Raw genomic sequence first — 16,904 nt, 5'->3', positions numbered from 1 at the left:
GTGTTGCCTGTACATAGTTACACTGGCAGAGGAACAGGAGTGCGGGGGGAGCGCATTCCCCCAGCAGCGCGATCCCGGTGGGGTGCCATTGCGGCTGCTCCCCCGCCTGCACTGGGCACCACACCCCCGCAGGCGACATGCCATGCCCCCAGGACGCTTGTCACGCCCCCAGGATGCATGTCAGCCCCACCCTCTCCTGCTCTCTGCCCCCCCCGGTGCCGGAGCATGAAGCTCCACCACTGCACAGTTATACCATTACTCAGTTATGTAGACACATTCTAGGGGCTTAGATTATTGTAACTAAACCCTTCCACTAGTACATAAAATGTGATAGTGCTACTGTACCCATACAGTGCTTGAAACTTGGCTGCTAAAAAACAATCACTCTCCAAAGATGTTCTGAAAAAGGCACATACCATGTTATTCTCCATGGGAAGCCTTTTGATATGGCTGTTCATATAGCACAGGCATAAGGCGTATTAGGAATAGATGATAGTTTTTTCCCCCTCTGGAGAATTGAAGGATTTTATTAGAATAACCATTTCTTACTGTGTATATATACTTGCCCATTTTTACCTCCCATAAGCATGTTTTTCTGGTTTACATATTGTTTCAATAACTTGTAAAATCTGTTTGAAAGGTGGCATTCTCACTTCAATTCATTTTTTAATATGAATGTAAAAGTTACATGGACTAGGAGATTTAAAGATAAATATTTGCTAAAATATAAACCTGTTTGGGGGATGGCATTTAATATTATTGCCGATATGTCTGATTATTTGACAGTACCTTTAAGTGGAGCAAAAAGCCTAATGATAAGAGATATTACTCACAGCAGCATGAGAGTCATTTGGGAACGTGCTCCAGGGAAAGTTCGGAAATACATATTGAGATACAAAGCAGCTGGGGAAGATGACGTGAAAGAGGTAGGTGAATTTTAGCTAATGTGTGAAGATAGCTTAAGTGGAGTATTACAGCATGACCACCTGCAGCAGTGTTATTAAGGAGCAATCAGAGATGCCTGAGTTCCTGATACGTAAAATTATTTCCCCTCTTAAACAAATTTAGATCCTTTGGTTTCAGTGGTACTGAACCAACATATATGGATTGTTCTTCTCTTAGAAGTTAGCATTGCTAAGCCACAGGATTCTTATGTTATAGATACAAGTGGTAAAAGAGTAACAATGGTTAGCATGTGTACTTTGCTTGCAAAAGGAATATTTTTTAAAAAAAATTAAAAGTGACCAAGGAATATAGAAAAAAGCTATGTGAAACAAGCCAGTATGAGGATACAGTGGTACCTTGGGTTACATATGCTTCAGGTTACAGACTCCGCTAACCCAGAAGTAGTACCTCGGGTTAAGAACTTTGCTTCAGGATGAGAACAGAAATCATGGGGCGGCATTGCAGCAGCAGTGGGAGGCCCCATTGGCTAAAGTGGTGCTTCAGGTTAAGAACAGTTTCAGGTTAAGAACAGACTTCCAGAACGAATTAAGTACGTAACCAGAGGTACCACTGTACAGGGCTGAACGGCTGTGAATATTGTACCACAGCAAGACTGGTGAAACAGCTTGGCAAAAAGCACCATCACGAGCACTCATTAAATTGAAGGCTGGGAAAAGTTCAGGGCTTTGTCCTTATAGCAGCCTTCCCCAGCTTGGTCCCTCCATATGTTTTCGGACAATAACTCCTGTTAGCTTCAGCCACTAGGGATGATGGTCCTAGATCATGGAGAAGGATAAAAGAAAATATATTCAGGTTAACACACTTTGATGCTGTTCATTTGTAAATACTGAAAACAGATTAGTACCAAGTTCACCACAAGTCGTCAGTGATATCTATCCACCAGGAATAGCTTTGTAAGGATAGTCCTGAACTGTCAACCACATAGAAAACAAAAGTATGAAAGTGATGTTGTAAGGAGAAAAGCAGCGTTTTAATAAATCTCTTTTATTTATGTCTAGTTGGAAGTGGATCCCTCTCAGACCAGCACAGTTCTCCCTGATCTTTTTTCAAAAACACTCTATAATGTTGAGCTCGTTGCAGTATATGATGAAGGACCGTCTATGCCAGTAGCTGCAGAAGGCACCACTTGTAAGTCAGCTCTATTGCTTAATAGGTTTTCTTAGATCAGGTGCAGAAAACCTTTGGCCCACCAAATGTCACTAAACTAGAACTCCCACCAGCCCCAGCAAGCATGGCCAAGGATGATAGGAATTGTAGTTTGGCAACATCTGGAGTACCAAAAATTCTCCATAGTTGTGTCAGTTTCTTAAAGAAATGTAGGGTTTAAAATGTTGAGTTTTTGGCCTAGACCGGAATGACTCTAGATGAGGAGACTTAGGTTGTTCTCCCAATCATCATCCTAGGTGCGAGGTGCCAGCAGGAAAACATGAAAAGATGAAGCAGCAGCTCCCACCTCTACAGTATATGTAGCAACCACGAATTGGGCAGTAAGAAGCATGCTGCCATTAACATAGGAACTGTATTCACCCATGAGATCATGGATTCAAATCCAAACAGTATCCCAGGCAATAGCTCCTATCAGGCATGCTGCCAGAAATTGCATTGCAGAAGCGATTAATTAGCTCTCTGGCACAGCATCAGGATTGGCATAACGCCCACTGCGGTGACTAAACAGTGTCTTTGGTACAGTTTTCCTCAGGTATATTGTTGTGAATAGTGCCTTTGGTTCTCAAGGAGAAAGCTGCAAAGGATCACCTTTTTCATTTGCCAGTTCATGCCACTGCCCACAGGCATGGCAAACTCACATAACAGAGGGAGGACACTTTGTAGGGCACACCTGGCATGAACTTCTGCACCCCAGATCACTCGGAGGTCTGGTATTTAGGACTCATGAGGAACACAGGGAAAGAAAACACAAAGTTGGATGTGCAGTATGGGAAAAGCAGCAACATAAATAATGACAATAACATAGGCGAGGACCAGAAACCTGAAGAGGTTTCATAAAGGCAGAGAAAAGGGCCAAAGGGGACAACATAGAATTGGCCATATCCCAGCTAGAACACTGTGGACACTGTCAGTCCATGTACACCGAGCCCCTGCACACCCACCTTAACAGAGTTCACTGGGGTAGGATTGTTCCAGTACTCATCTGCAGCGCACCACTCAGTTTATAAAGGAAGCATGTTCTTGAGACAGCTTATATCCACATACAGTCTCTATAGATAAAAATCACTATGATGCCGTTTCTGTGACTACCCCTGACTGGAAGCAGTTAAGATGTGACTAGAGACTTCATAACTGGCACAAACATGGGGTGGGTGGGGGAAGGGTGTTGAACAGATAGAGAAGTGCACTATGGAAGATAAAGAAGAGGTTTTAAAACTCCTGTTTCCATGTACAGTATTGTAGTTTGAGTGAAAATGGGCTTGTTGAGCTCCTCAACTACTCATAGGCCCCAGGCGGATATCCAGTCTTGCCATATTCTGATTCTGGGCATGGCAGATGCAGTAGCATTCTGCAATGTGCAGACTGTGGAGCCAAAAGACTGAGCCTGACAATCCTACTGTAGGAAAAAAATCTCTGCTGTTCTAGAGAAATTAAGGATTTCACCCTATGAGTATATGGTATGTAACTGTTCTGTACATTCCCCATGTGGTTTGTGTCCAAACTCCAAACGTCTTATGTGGTGGATTAGTCTCTGCATATAACCTTGCATTTCCAGTGATGTTTAGTTTGCAGGGTTTTTCCTCTTGTGAGGTAATTTCTCACTTCCTTTCCCCTTCCTGGCAGTACCGGTACCAGCACCACAAAATCTAAGAACTGATCAAGTAACCAAGACAAGTTTCAGAGGTACTTGGGACCATGGAGCACCTGATGTAGCTCTCTACAGAGTAGAATGGGGACCACCAGGTGAAGAGAAACTACAGGTAAGAATTTTTCAATAACCCCAAAATCAATCACTTTAAACCCTTTTTGTGTGTTTAATGCTGTTTGCTGGAAATGTTAAACTGGTCACTGTGTTTTCTAAACCTTTGATACCTAGGGAACCGGTTTCTTCATTAAGTCTGGAGACACACTGAATCCTTTTGTATACAAAAGTGACTGTATGTGTTCTCCTCCTTGCAACTATAGATTAGCTCAGTTAATATTGCCTCCTGGCACCCCGTCTTCCTCTCTATCCAGTTAGGGAGTTCTCAGGGATAGTATTGCACTTTTTGTGCAATGGTCCATTTGGCGATCAATTTTAGTGGATAGTATGGTGGCGCTGTAGGGACGCGGGTGGTGCTGTGGGTTAAACCACAGAGCCTAGGACTTGCCGATAAGAAGGTCGGTGGTTTGAATCCCCACGACGGGATGAGCTCCTGTTGCTCGGTCCCTGCTCCTGCCAACCTAGCAGTTCAAAAGCACATCAAAGTGCAAGTAGATAAATAGGTACCGCTCCGTTGGGAAGGTAAATGGCATTTCCGTGCGCTGCTCTGGATCGCCAGAAGCGGCTTAGTCATGCTGGCCTCATGACCCGGAAGCTGTACGCCAGCTTCCTCGGCCAATAAAGTGAGATGAGCGCCGAAACCCCAGAGTCGTCCGTGACTGGACCTAACGCTTAGGCGCCCCTTTACCTTTTTTATGGTGGGGTTGCACTGCTCACTTAACCACCCTCTGCCTGAGTTGCTGCTGTGTGCTGATCTTACTGCCATCTCTTCCCTCACCTTCTCCATTTCAGTGTGCAGAAGGAACTCACTTGGAGGGAGGTAAAGTGAATGATCCCCAACAGAGATTTAAAATCACAGAACATGCAGTAAAGTAAAGCATGGAAGTATAGGCTGTTAGATCTTTAAAATATCCCCTTCTAAATGGCTTCCAAAGTTACTTACTTCCTTTAGTATAGAAAGAGACCACAAGTTTGGTAAGTTAAAAATGGTTTACTTAAAAACTCTTCAGAGTTCAGATTCATGCGCTTTTCATGCAGTAGCAAGAAAAGACAGGCAATACAACTTATTTTCAAAAAGTAGTAAAATGTTTATAAATTATTTGTATAGAAACATAAAGATGGCTTGCTAAAGCCATGTGGTCTAAGCTTGGAGCATCTAGCTTTGACATCCTTACTAGAGTTCACATGGTGGAAGAAAAAAAGAGCAAAGAGTTTGGTAAATGTTCCTCCAAGGGTGAAGAGGTGTGACTTAGCTAAGCCTGGCAGAGCAGCTTACTCTTCTTAACTCCTTCATGCATTACTTAGAGTTAAGCATGTTGGTTATATGAGGCTGGTTTATCCGTCACTGCCCATATAAAATGGTTCATTATCACATAAAGCTGACCATAAAATCATGGTTGGATAAATTAGCCTGTGGACACGCTGTGTGCTGGTGCATGCAGCTCAAACAGTCCCCATCTTACTCACTGTCTTTCTATAATGGGGAAACAAATGACAGAGTGGCTGGCCTAGTGTTATGTGTGAATCAGAGCTTGTGGTTTCTTTGCGTGGACAGGCGGAGTCCCCAGATCCCGTGCGGTCCCCCCGTCATGTGGAATAACGACTCAAGACAACGTGCTATGGGATTAAATTGGCCACAACTTTATTAAATTTCAAATGTGGGTAGACCTTGGCTCAGGCATTGGGCGTTCTCCCTCCCCAGTCCCCAGCCGGGGACCTAGGGAGCATCAGGGTTATCCAGTGTTTGTGTGGGGGATGGGCCGGCTCTGGAGAACATATGTTCAAGCAGAGATAGCTGCCCCCGTAACGCCGCTGCCGCAGGGGAGAGCAATGACGACCTTTCGGCGTACGGTCAAAGTCTCCCTTCAGAAAACCCCTTTAACGGGGAACCCTGGTATTGCCGCCGCAAAGAGGAAGATGGACAAAAGGATTCCGCCCAAGGCCTGATACCGCCAAAGTTGTGACATTTTGCTATGGGAAAGGTGAAACCTGCCAATGCAGGGAAATTCCTTTCTGGCCCTTTAACAGCGACCTTAACGTAGCAGCGCCCGCATACCTGTGAAGAAAAGTTAACCTGCAAAACCTGTGAAGAAAAGTTAACCTGCAAAATAAGCCATTAACTGAGGGTGGGTAGGGTGGGAGAAGCTCTGGAGCCAAGTGAGGATTCCCAGGTAAGATCCTCCCTCTATTGTGTGGGCAGGTAATCCCTCCCCTACCTGGCCTGGTCTCCTTGGCAACGCTTCCCCCAGGTGGGATTGGACAACTGACTGAGGTAGGCGGAGACCTCCAGGTATCCCACCTGAGGGAAGGCAAAGCCAAGCCTATGCTGATGGAGCCGCTCCAGATCTAGGGGCTGCACGCGTCCACGCAAAGGGCGCCCCCCGTTTTAAGCGGGGAGCAGTCATTATGAATAAACTGGAAGCAGAAGCTGGGGTATGTTCATACACTTCCTAATTTCCCTCAGTGTAGTTTATGAAAAGTTTTCTGTCATAAAGTGGCCATTGGCAGAGGTGGGGGAGACTAATACTTCATAGGATGATGGTCTCCTTGCTCTGAAAGACATAGGGTTGTAGATTTATCCAACATGTTGGCTTAATTTTTCAAGGACATAACAGCCTCTTCCTGTAGTGCACAACTGTGTATAAATCACTGTTGATCAATTGTCTGTAGATGGATTTCTGTATTTAAAGAACTTAAAAGATCTATTCTAGTCCATGAAAAATGTTAATTGTTAAATATATTGCCTCAATGAGTAACTTTCTTTCTCCTCCCCCCCATCCCCTGTCACTTTCGAAGACAATTCTTAACGGTGATGAAAATACTCTAGTTTTTGAAAATTTGAACCCAGACACACTCTATGAGATTGGAGTTACTGCAATCTATCCCGATGAATCAGAGAGTGATGAACTGATTGGCAGTGAGACCACATGTAAGAAATTCTGAAATGCATTCATTCATGGATTACAATTTGTAACAATAGTATTCAAATGAAAGACATGTTTTTAATGCAAACTTGCCCTGTTTGTGCTTCTCCCCCTCCTATAGTGCCCGAGGTGCCTCTGACAACAGCAGGTAAGAGCCTGAATTCATTAATAACATTTTATATATGAGGATTATACAGATACCAAAAGACAGAGCTAGTCCAAACCAAGCCAGGATGCAGAGAAGCCAATGTTTCTGTACAGTATACTTAGTGGTGACTCATAAAAGGGGAGAGAGGCAGAGGCAATGGTGTCATTCTGGCAGTGGCAGCACTTACTAGTCAGGGTGAGGTGGAGATGAGGTCAAGTGACCTCTGGGTTGGTGGCAGTGCATACACCTGTAGATCTTCTGCCATCCTAGAGTTCCCCCAATTCACCACTGCCACTTTGTTCCCCCTGCCCCTGCCCCGAGTTCACCATCACTACTGGGAAGATACTACTGTCTTAATCTCTACTGCTGAAAGTACTCCTGTGTGTACACAGGCTTTGTCCCTTCTTGAGTTTCTCTCATGCGCTGTGGGATGTTGCTCTGGAGGTTTGCCTGAACTTCAGCAGGCTTTTCAGAGGGTGTGTGGTTTGAGGTAATGCAGCCAGAAGAAAAAAGTTGCTGCCACTACCCTATGTCCACTGAAGTACTTTCCACCCATACAAAGGATAGGGTGGCTTTTAAAAAAAGTGACAACTTGGTGAATTAATAGCAACTTTTGTATATTTGGTGATGTTCTACTCCCCATTAATCATGTTTAGCTGCATGCAACATTTCCATTCAATTCTCCTTTGCCCCTTCTTGTATAAGTCATTTTGATATAATCTTGCCCAAATTCTGCAGTTGGGTGGATTTTATTGTTCTCAGCAGGCCCCTATATGTGTATTGTTATTCCAAGGTGCTGCTGCTGCTGCTGATTTTCAGTAATGTCATGTAGAATGACTCATTATATGTTGTTGGTTATATCTATTTGCTAAACAACCCTTTAATAAATTCATTTCAGCTCCAACGGGTCCCCCAAGAAACCTTCAGGTATACAATGCAACGTCCAATAGCCTGACTGTCAAATGGGATCCTGCCATTGGACGAGTGCAGCGGTACAGGATCACCTATCGACCTACAACTGGCGATGGTGCTGAACAATCGGTAACCAACTCTGAAACTATTCTCTAATAGGGGGGAAAGCAGCATTGTGCTCCTGAACAAATATCTGCTTTTGAAAACATGAGCGTGTCAGATTGTTTTGTTTTCATGTTCTACAGTTCTGCAGAAAAGTATTTATATTACAAAATCAAAGAAAGTGGATTTGTTTCCTGTATAAGTAGAACCCACAAGATGACTCATGGTGGTCTTTCAGATGTAATCTGGCAAATATCAGTTTCTCAGAGCCTGCAGAACAAACAGTTGCCAGGGATTGCTTTTTACTGGGATGTTCTGTCCAAAGGCTCTTGCAAACACTGCAGATTTCTGACATACCATGGTGAAAAAGCATGCAGATTATTTTAAATTGTCATGTGTCACAGTTGTATGCAGTATGGTTGGTCACTGTGGGAGCAGAATGCTGACTAGAGAGGCATTTGTTCTGCTCCAACAGGACTCTTGTATTCTTATTTTGCTGTGTGTATTCACAGCTTCCTAGTGTGTTTATATTACTTGTTCATTTATTACTTGTACATGCTTTTCTCTTTATGGAAATGCTTTTTATGTAGGAACTTTGTTGCGTCTGGTCTTTGTAAATGCTGACAATATCTGTCCAACTGGCCACAACAGAAGCCAAAGATATTTCTTTGGAGCCCATAGGCAAAGCATTTAGATCATGAGACAATGTGGGAATCATCATGTTTCGCTGTTCCAATAAACATCAAGGTTAATTTTCTTTGGGTAGCAGAATTGGCCTTATATGCCCTTTAGCTGTAGATTGAGGACTTGGAGATCTGTACTCACTAACTAATATGTAGAAATAAGAAAGATGATCCATAAAGAGCTCAGATCATTTAACATTTAATATTTTATTCACATGGGTTTAACAAATGACTAATGTAGTTCTGGTATTTTTTCTTTAATCCACTGAAGGAAAAAGTCAAACAATGTATATTGACTTAGGCAGACAGTATTGTTTGGAAAACAGAAACTTGTATACTTGTAGTATATACAAACTGTATCCTTTCAGCATCTTTGGAATTTAGCTGCCTGCTCCTTCAATTTACATTTCATTCCATTGTTTTTTAGACCACAGTAGGAGGGAGGCAGAACAGTGTTGTACTACAAAAGCTGCAACCTGAGACACGTTATAGTGTTACGGTTTCATCCATATATGCAGAAGGTGAAGGGGGACGAATGACAGGCAGTGGCAAAACCAGTAAGTAAAACAACTTTGGTTTTCTCATTTGTGAAGAATTATGCAAGAGTAATGCTAAATCACTTATAAAGTTGGCAGGCTTGGCTTTTCCTTTGTTGAAGTCCCCACAGATATTCATTTCTTTATGTGCAACCCCCCCTTTTTTTTGAGAAATGCCAAAACTTGCTCTGAAAGTGAAAATATCTTCTTCTTTTTTCATGTCTGATTTTATATTGATAATTATATATAATTTCATATTGAAAATATCTGTAATCCTTATCTTAGAGGTTTGGCATCTTTTCTTTTTGTTTGTGTATAAAAGAGAGTGTGAGAGAGATAGTCTTTCTGGGTGATTTTTTTTTTTATTGCACAATCATCACACAATTCTTACTCATCTGTGGTGCAACCTTCCAGACTTATTTTTCCAGGTTTGGACTGCTGAACGCATTTACACAGTTTTCAGGGAAACCTGCTGGTCAGTGACCTTGTTGTCACTGGTAATAGGTGGCAGAGTTCACATCCCAATACTCTGTTATTTTTGTTTAAGTAAGTAATACAACATTAAGCTTAAGGATGAATGTCTGTCAGCTATATCACTCAGACTGGGAGCACACATGGAGACTGTTAAATCCAACAAAAAGAAGCAAAACATATCTACCAGCATGGCTACCTGCTCCCACTGCTGTAGTGCCTGGCCCTTTTATATGAATATTTCACATTTTCCTCTTTCCCCTCTATTTAAATTTAGTTCTTTCAAAGACATGTGCTCCTTTTATTCCACATTCTGGAAAGTCCCTTGGTGTCAACGTTCTTTTGGATGCTTATCATTACTACTCACTGGATTTCACTCAAGGATAATAAATCCCGGATTTTTTTTAAAAAACTGCAGCCAGTATGTGTACATGTTCTCCAAAAAACGTGCTCTTGATTAATTTGCCACAATTATCTTTTGAAATTTTCAAACTTTAGTTTTATGCGAAAGAGGAACATTCTGAATGTTCTGACATGGTTGACATGGTTGGCTAGAACAAGAGAGATGAATTAATTTTATTAAGACAAATTATACTTCGTAGTTATCTAGAATAGAAATAACTTTTTTTCTTAACAGTGGGAGACAAGTAGATAAGTACACTAGTCCAAAGAGTGGAAGGCAACATGGTAGGAATAGTTCAAGGGTATGTGTCATAAGGGACACTGTATTGTTGAGAGTGGGGAAGAATATTTATTAGTCATATTTTAACTGTCTTTTCACTATGACCACAGGCCTTGGGGACAAATGTGGCCCCCAGGCATTCTATCTAGCCCTTGAGGCTCTCCCTAGGCCATTCCCTAAGCCATGTACCTTACTGGCTCTGCTCTGTGCTTTCCTTAAATGTTCTTGCCTGGCTGGAATGTGTCTTTGCAGTGTGCTAATTCCTCTCGTTTGCCTGAACGGAGGGATAGAGATTTGTGTGTCTACTGAAGCCTCTGATTTTTGCATGGCTGGAATGTAGCTCACTAGACACAAATCCATTGCTTCTGCACTTTTGCCTCTAGCCCTGCCTGTTACTGGAAAGTTCCCCACAAGGGAAAGCAGCCCTTGGACCTGAAAATAAATCCCCCATCTACGGATGGGGGAGAAATTCAATTCAGTTGTCATTTAAAGGCTAAACTATCAAATTGGCCCTTTCCAAAACAATATGAGAACAGCCATCCTTTGAAATTCACATATATCCAAATTTTGCGTTGCAGTTCTCTGACCAATATTTTTGTTTTTGTTTTACCAAAATGCATCTATTGTAGAAAGTGTGAATAAAAATAAATGCATGAGTGAAAAAAAACATACAAACATGCAGTAGGGATAATTGTTTGCAAAAATGTGTACGTTAATCAAAATGCATATAAAATCTATTTATTAAGAGAATTTTTAACTAAAACGTTGATGAATTTCATGAGGGTGTTTTTTAAAAAAACAAACAAATGAACACAAATTTCTGCAAAATGTGGAATTTAAGTTGGGAAAAGTGAGAAACAGAACTGAAACTGACAAATCCTTCCCTCTCTATCCCCATATCTGCATTATGGAGTTACATCAGTATTTTACAACTGGATAGCTCAGTTGGTTAGAGTGTGGTGCTGATAATGCCAAGGTTACATGTTTGATTCCCATATGGGACAGTTAGAGTAGATGATCCCCAGGGTTCCTTCCAACTCTTTAATTCACATTTGCCCCATCCCTTGAGAGTGAAGACACAAAACAAGTGGCAACTCAGTCATGCCATGAGCAGCATGCCAGGCTAACTGTTGGGTTGGAAGGATGAATAGCTGTTCTTTCCTTCCTAAGCCTCCCTGTGAGTCAAACCAGCAGCAAGGAACTGCATCTTCTATTTTTCAACTCCCTTTGTGCTCAAGTATGGCAGACTAGATTCATCTTGCAAGTGTTTGTAAGTCCAAAGAGCAGTTTTTGGACAAAGTGTTACTTGTCACTGACCAAGGCTAGGCACAGCCACTCACATAAGAAGGCAACATGATGCACAATAGTAAGATTCTCTGAGCCTGACAATGAATTCTGTTTATCTCAGAACCTCTCAACACTGTGAAAAACCTCAGAGTCTATGATCCAACTACCAGCACATTGAATGTTCGATGGGATCATGCTGAAGGGAACCCTCGTCAGTACAAGTTGCTTTATGCACCAGTGGCGGGAGGTGCAGATGAACTGGTATTCCTTTTTACTTTTGTATACTTCATACTTGCCCTGCACTTGCAACTGTTTTTTGCTAGAGGTGGTTTCATAATTGGGCTGGGGCACCACTTAGAGCTGAATTTTCCATTCAGAAAATTGTGTATGGTACAACCCTCTTGGGACTGTATTACTTAAGTGTACAGGTGAGGAGTTCATATGTTTGACTCCTACTCTATGAGCATAGAGCAGTGGCAAGCCAGGGAGAAAGCTAGGGCACAACCCTTTTTGTTGACATCTGGCTGGGCAGATTAAAACATGCAGCAACCCTTTCCCTGCATGCAGGAAACAGCTTGCTGGAGTGGACAGAGCTACTGCTCTAGCCTCCTGGTGGGTAAATTTCTTTTGTTTACCAGCAAGGAGATGGGAAAGGTTAGAGTGGTGCAGACACACTGGCAGGGCTGCCAGATTTGCTCTGCATTTGCACCACACCAGACTCCCCAGTACCATGCCCCTCTCCCTCCCACCTGCCAGGTAGCGATTCCGCCTCACCTGGTGAGTTGCTGCTGTTGCATGCTGAACTTTCATAATTCTAGGAAGGTGTCTTGTTGTCCTTAAACAGCAGCAGCAGCAACCACCACCACCACCACCACCACCACCACCACAAACCAGCCAGTACCCGATCCAAGCAATGCGTTGGTTGATGCAACCACGGGGCTAAGCTGGCTCGTCTTGTTGTCCTTTGAACATGAAGATCAGTCCTTACATGGTAGAAAGTAGCCCAATAAAACCATTCCCTCTTCCTTTTTTCCTTTTGTAACCCAACAGGCAACTGTTCCAGGCAACACAAATTATGCAGTTCTAAGAAATCTCCAGCCTGACACACAGTACAAAGTAACTGTGATTCCTGTTTACCCAGAAGGTGATGGAGGGCGAGCATCTGACAATGGGAAAACTTGTAAGTAACACTATGTTGTTTTGTCTTCTTCATAAAATATTGAGGCATTGGGCTTTGAGCCACAATTCAGTGCTGAGCTACTTAAACCCACTTATTTTAATTAACTTAGTTAACTGCACCATATTATACTATTGTACAGATAGTTAAGATGAAACCTTTTGAGGCCCTTTTGCACACACTTCCCTCTATGGACAGGGACCTGTGAAAGGGTATTTTGCAATTCTCTAATGCAGAGTAGGATAAGAACATGAATATAGATCCCTCTGAGTGATAAGGTCTCTGCCACCATGTTATGAGTTTTCAAAGCAATCTTATTTGTGTCTGGTAGGAGTTTTTTCCAATTGGCTAAATTGGCCCGGCCTCTTGGTTTTTTTCGCCTACCTCGTAGCAACCGTCACAACTTTTGTGGTATTTGGTGGTTAGGCATTGGAATGTGTTGTTGGTGTTTCGGGGTGCAAGGTGTGGCCATCGCCTTCCCTGGCAATTTTGGGTATTCCGCTAAAGGAATCCGGCGGTCGTGGATCCTGTCCGATGCCCGTGTGGTGGGGGGCCATGGCACGACCCTCGGTGACATCAGGAAGAGAGCCTATAGTTGGATTAGCATCAACAGGCTTCCCCTACTGGTGGTTAACCCCTCCTCAGACTCACCCCTCTATGAGTGGGTGGAGTCTAATGTTCCGTGGTCCAATGCCTAAGCAAATACCTTCTCACATGCTGTAATCAATAAAGTTGTGGCCTTTACCGTACCCATTAACCTTACATTCTGTGTTCACGTGTCTTTATTCCCCAAGCGGGGATTGGGTCCTCAAATCACAATACAGGGTTGGAGAACTTCTAGCCCTCCAGATGTTGCTGGACTCAAGATTCCATCATCCCTGAACATTGGCCATGCTAGTTTGAGCTGATAGTAGTTGGAATCCCAACAACATCTGAAGTCCACTGATTCCCCACCCCTTGGCATCAGCATTCTTAGAATAGTCCATTCATTTTATAGCCACTCTCTCCTGTTACCTGGCTCTGCAACTAAGGAGTTATTATTTAGTCCAAAACTATCTGACATTATTTTTGATTCAGTAATGAGAGGAACAGCAAGAGGCATCCAAGTTTACAACCCAACACCAAACAGCCTTAATGTCCAATGGGAACCTGCACCAGGACCAGTGCAGCAATACAGAGTTGTCTATGCTCCATTGGTTGGCACACGGCCATCAGAATCTGTAAGTAATTTAACCTCCTGGGCCTTTCCATATATGAATTATTGGGTATAAAGGCATACTACAGAGCGGGCGCACCACTGCCTCCTTCAGTTCCCCTGGGATATTCCCAGGGGAACTGAAGGAGGCAGTGGTGCGCCCGCTCTTAAAGAAAACATCATTAGATCCCTTAGATCTATCCAATTACCGCCTGGTTTCGAATCTTCTATTCCTGGGTAAGGTGATTGAGAGAGCGGTTGCTGAACAGCTTGATAGGTTTCTGGATGAAACATTGGCTCTGGATCCATTCCAGTCCGGCTTCCGCGCTGGTCATGGGACCAAGACGACTCTGGTCGCCCTAACAGATGATCTTCGCAGGCAGCTGGATCGAGGCGGGTCGGGGCTGCTGATTCTTCTAGACCTGTCAGCAGCCTTCAACATGGTCGATCACGAACTCCTGGACCACCGCCTTGCTGACGTGGGGATCCAGGGCACAGTCCTTCAATGGCTGTGCTTGTTTCTCTCTGGTCGGGGACAGAGGGTGGCGCTTGGGGGGGAATTGTCATCGCGCCACTCCTTGGTGTGTGGAGTGCCTCAGGGTGCAATACTCTCCCCGATGGTTTTTAACATCTTTGTGCGCCCCCTCGCCCAGCTTGTTCGGAGTTTTGGGCTGGGTTGCCATCAGTATGCCAATGACACCCAGCTCTATCTGTTGATGGATGGCCATCCTGACTCGGCCCCAGACACACTGACCAGATGTCTGGAAGCTGTGGCTGGATGGTTATGTGGGAGCCGGTTGAAGTTAAATCCTTCAAAGACAGAGGTCCTCTGGCTGGGACGGAACGATATGGGATTGAGGGGGCAACTCTCATCTCTTGCGGGGGTGCAATTAGTGCCAGCACCGTCTGTTAAGAGTTTGGGTGTAATCTTCGATACCTCCCTCTCTATGGAGGCACAGATTACAGCTATAACAAAGGTGGCATTTTTTCATCTCCGCCAAGCTAAGCAGTTGGCCCCTTATCTCTCTCGCCCTGACCTAGCCACTGTGATCCATGCAACGGTCACCTCCAGACTGGATTATTGTAACTCGCTCTATGTGGGGCTGCCCTTGAGACTGACCCAGAAACTCCAGCGGGTGCAGAATGCCGCGGCGAGACTCCTTATGGGGTCTTTGCTGCGAGATCACATTCATCCGGTACTATACCAGCTGCACCGGCTCCCGGTGGAGTACAGGATCAGGTTTAAGGTGCTGGTTTTAACCTTTAAAGCCCTATACGGCCTAGGACCCTCGTACCTACGGGACCGCCTCTCCTGGTATGCCCCACAGAGGAACCTACGGTCTGCAAATAAAAACGTCCTGAAGGGCCCAGGCCACAGAGAGGTTAGGCTGGCCTCAACTAGAGCCAGGGCTTTCCAATCTGGTGGAATGCTCTGTCACAAGAGACTAGGGCCCTGCGGGACCTGACATCTTTCCGCAGGGCCTGCAAGACAGAGTTGTTCCACCAGGCCTTTGGTCAGAGCGCAGCCTGACTCCCTCCTCTGGCAACCTGCACAGAATTTTGCTTAACGGTTGCCATCAATTTGATTTTAATTAATTTTTATAATGAAATGTTTTTAGAATGTTTGATTATTTGATTGTTGTCAGCCACCCTGAGCCCGGCTTCGGCTGGGGAGGGCGGGATATAAATAAAATTTATTTTTTATTATTATTATTTATTTCTGGTGAAAAAATAAATATCTATGTAAAGTGTCCTATTCCATCCTACTTCTCTGAATGTCATTCTGTATTTGCTGCACATATTTTTATTTAACTGTAAACATCTGTAGATCAAAATCAGAGAAGGTAAATGTTAAATGCAAGGTCAGGATCATTTGTTAGAAAACATTAAATTTCTAACTGCCAGTTTTATTTTCGACCTTTGTTGAAATCTGGGAGGAAAGTTAGTCAGCTTATTTTGGGAAGCAAACCAATTTCGCCACCTAATAACTCTCTCAGATGACTGCTTGGCTGCACCCTATAACATGCACTGAACTTGCTGCATGTTTGGGGGTAACTTTCTCTTACATGTATTTATGATTAAAGAATACATTTTCCCTCTTAAAATTCTCAGTATTCAGCAGATACCCTGTTGTATTGCTTTTTGCCAACCTGGTGCCCTCCCGTTGTTTCTGGAGCTGAAGGGAGTTGGAGTCCAAAACATCTGGAGGTCATCAGGTTAGGGATAGATGACAGCTGGGATAGCTCAGTTCATAGAGCATGAGACTCTTAATATCAGGGTTGTAGTTAAAGCCCCATGTTGGGAAAAAGATTCTTGCATAGTAGGGGGTTGGACTAGATGATTGTCCCTTCCAACTCTACAACTCTATGATTCTATGATTTATGAATGGGCAACTTCATACATTATAGCTGCCTCATAAAGGATGGCGAGAAATGCTTCTGCATGATGGTGGCTCCATACAAGAACCATAGTGTGTAAAAACAGCTTGCTGTGTAGACTGGCACCTGCCACAAAGTCCCCAACATAGTGGTGGTCTGTGGTACTGTGGAAAATTAAGTGGCAAGCACATTACAGCTCTGCTTGTTGCTGCTGTCAACAGGCAGCAAATAAGTCCACCGGTGGGCGGGCACTGGTTTGAGAAGAGGACAGCCAGAGGGCACTTTGCCAGGGTGCTACTTCAAATCTGGCCCTGGTTAATTTAGTCTGAGAAATTAAGGGAAGGATTTCATTAAAAAACAACCTTCCCCTAGTTCATTCAAAAATTACAGCAGCAACAACAAAAAAGCGTTCAAGTGTAAGGAAAGTTGTCTAAGAGCAAGATTGTTTGTGAAGAGCTCAAGAAGCTTTCTTCTCATACTATCAAGCTCAGATTTTTTTAAAAATTTAAAAGAA

The 16,904-nt window shown here is 43.6% G+C and overlaps 1 protein-coding gene across 23 annotated transcripts in view; it reads left to right on the top strand.

Moving 5' to 3' along the window:
• COL12A1 (collagen type XII alpha 1 chain) overlaps positions 1–16,904 on the top strand; it is a 116,394-nt gene that overhangs the window by 57,150 nt on the left and 42,340 nt on the right. For all 23 annotated transcript variants that reach the window (XM_083608079.1, XM_083608089.1, XM_083608078.1 and 20 more), the window contains 10 exons: positions 787–926; positions 1,965–2,094; positions 3,757–3,893; positions 6,692–6,824; positions 6,941–6,967; positions 7,866–8,008; positions 9,092–9,221; positions 11,762–11,901; positions 12,691–12,820; positions 13,895–14,037. In XM_083608079.1, the coding sequence (XP_083464205.1) occupies positions 787–926; positions 1,965–2,094; positions 3,757–3,893; positions 6,692–6,824; positions 6,941–6,967; positions 7,866–8,008; positions 9,092–9,221; positions 11,762–11,901; positions 12,691–12,820; positions 13,895–14,037 (1,253 nt within the window). The remainder of the gene's footprint in view (positions 1–786; positions 927–1,964; positions 2,095–3,756; positions 3,894–6,691; positions 6,825–6,940; positions 6,968–7,865; positions 8,009–9,091; positions 9,222–11,761; positions 11,902–12,690; positions 12,821–13,894; positions 14,038–16,904) is intronic.

Source organism: Podarcis filfolensis (assembly GCF_964270895.1).
Source record: "Podarcis filfolensis genome assembly, chromosome: 3".
Classification (NCBI taxonomy): domain Eukaryota; kingdom Metazoa; phylum Chordata; class Lepidosauria; order Squamata; family Lacertidae; genus Podarcis; species Podarcis filfolensis.
This window is presented reverse-complemented; position numbering and strand designations above follow the sequence as displayed.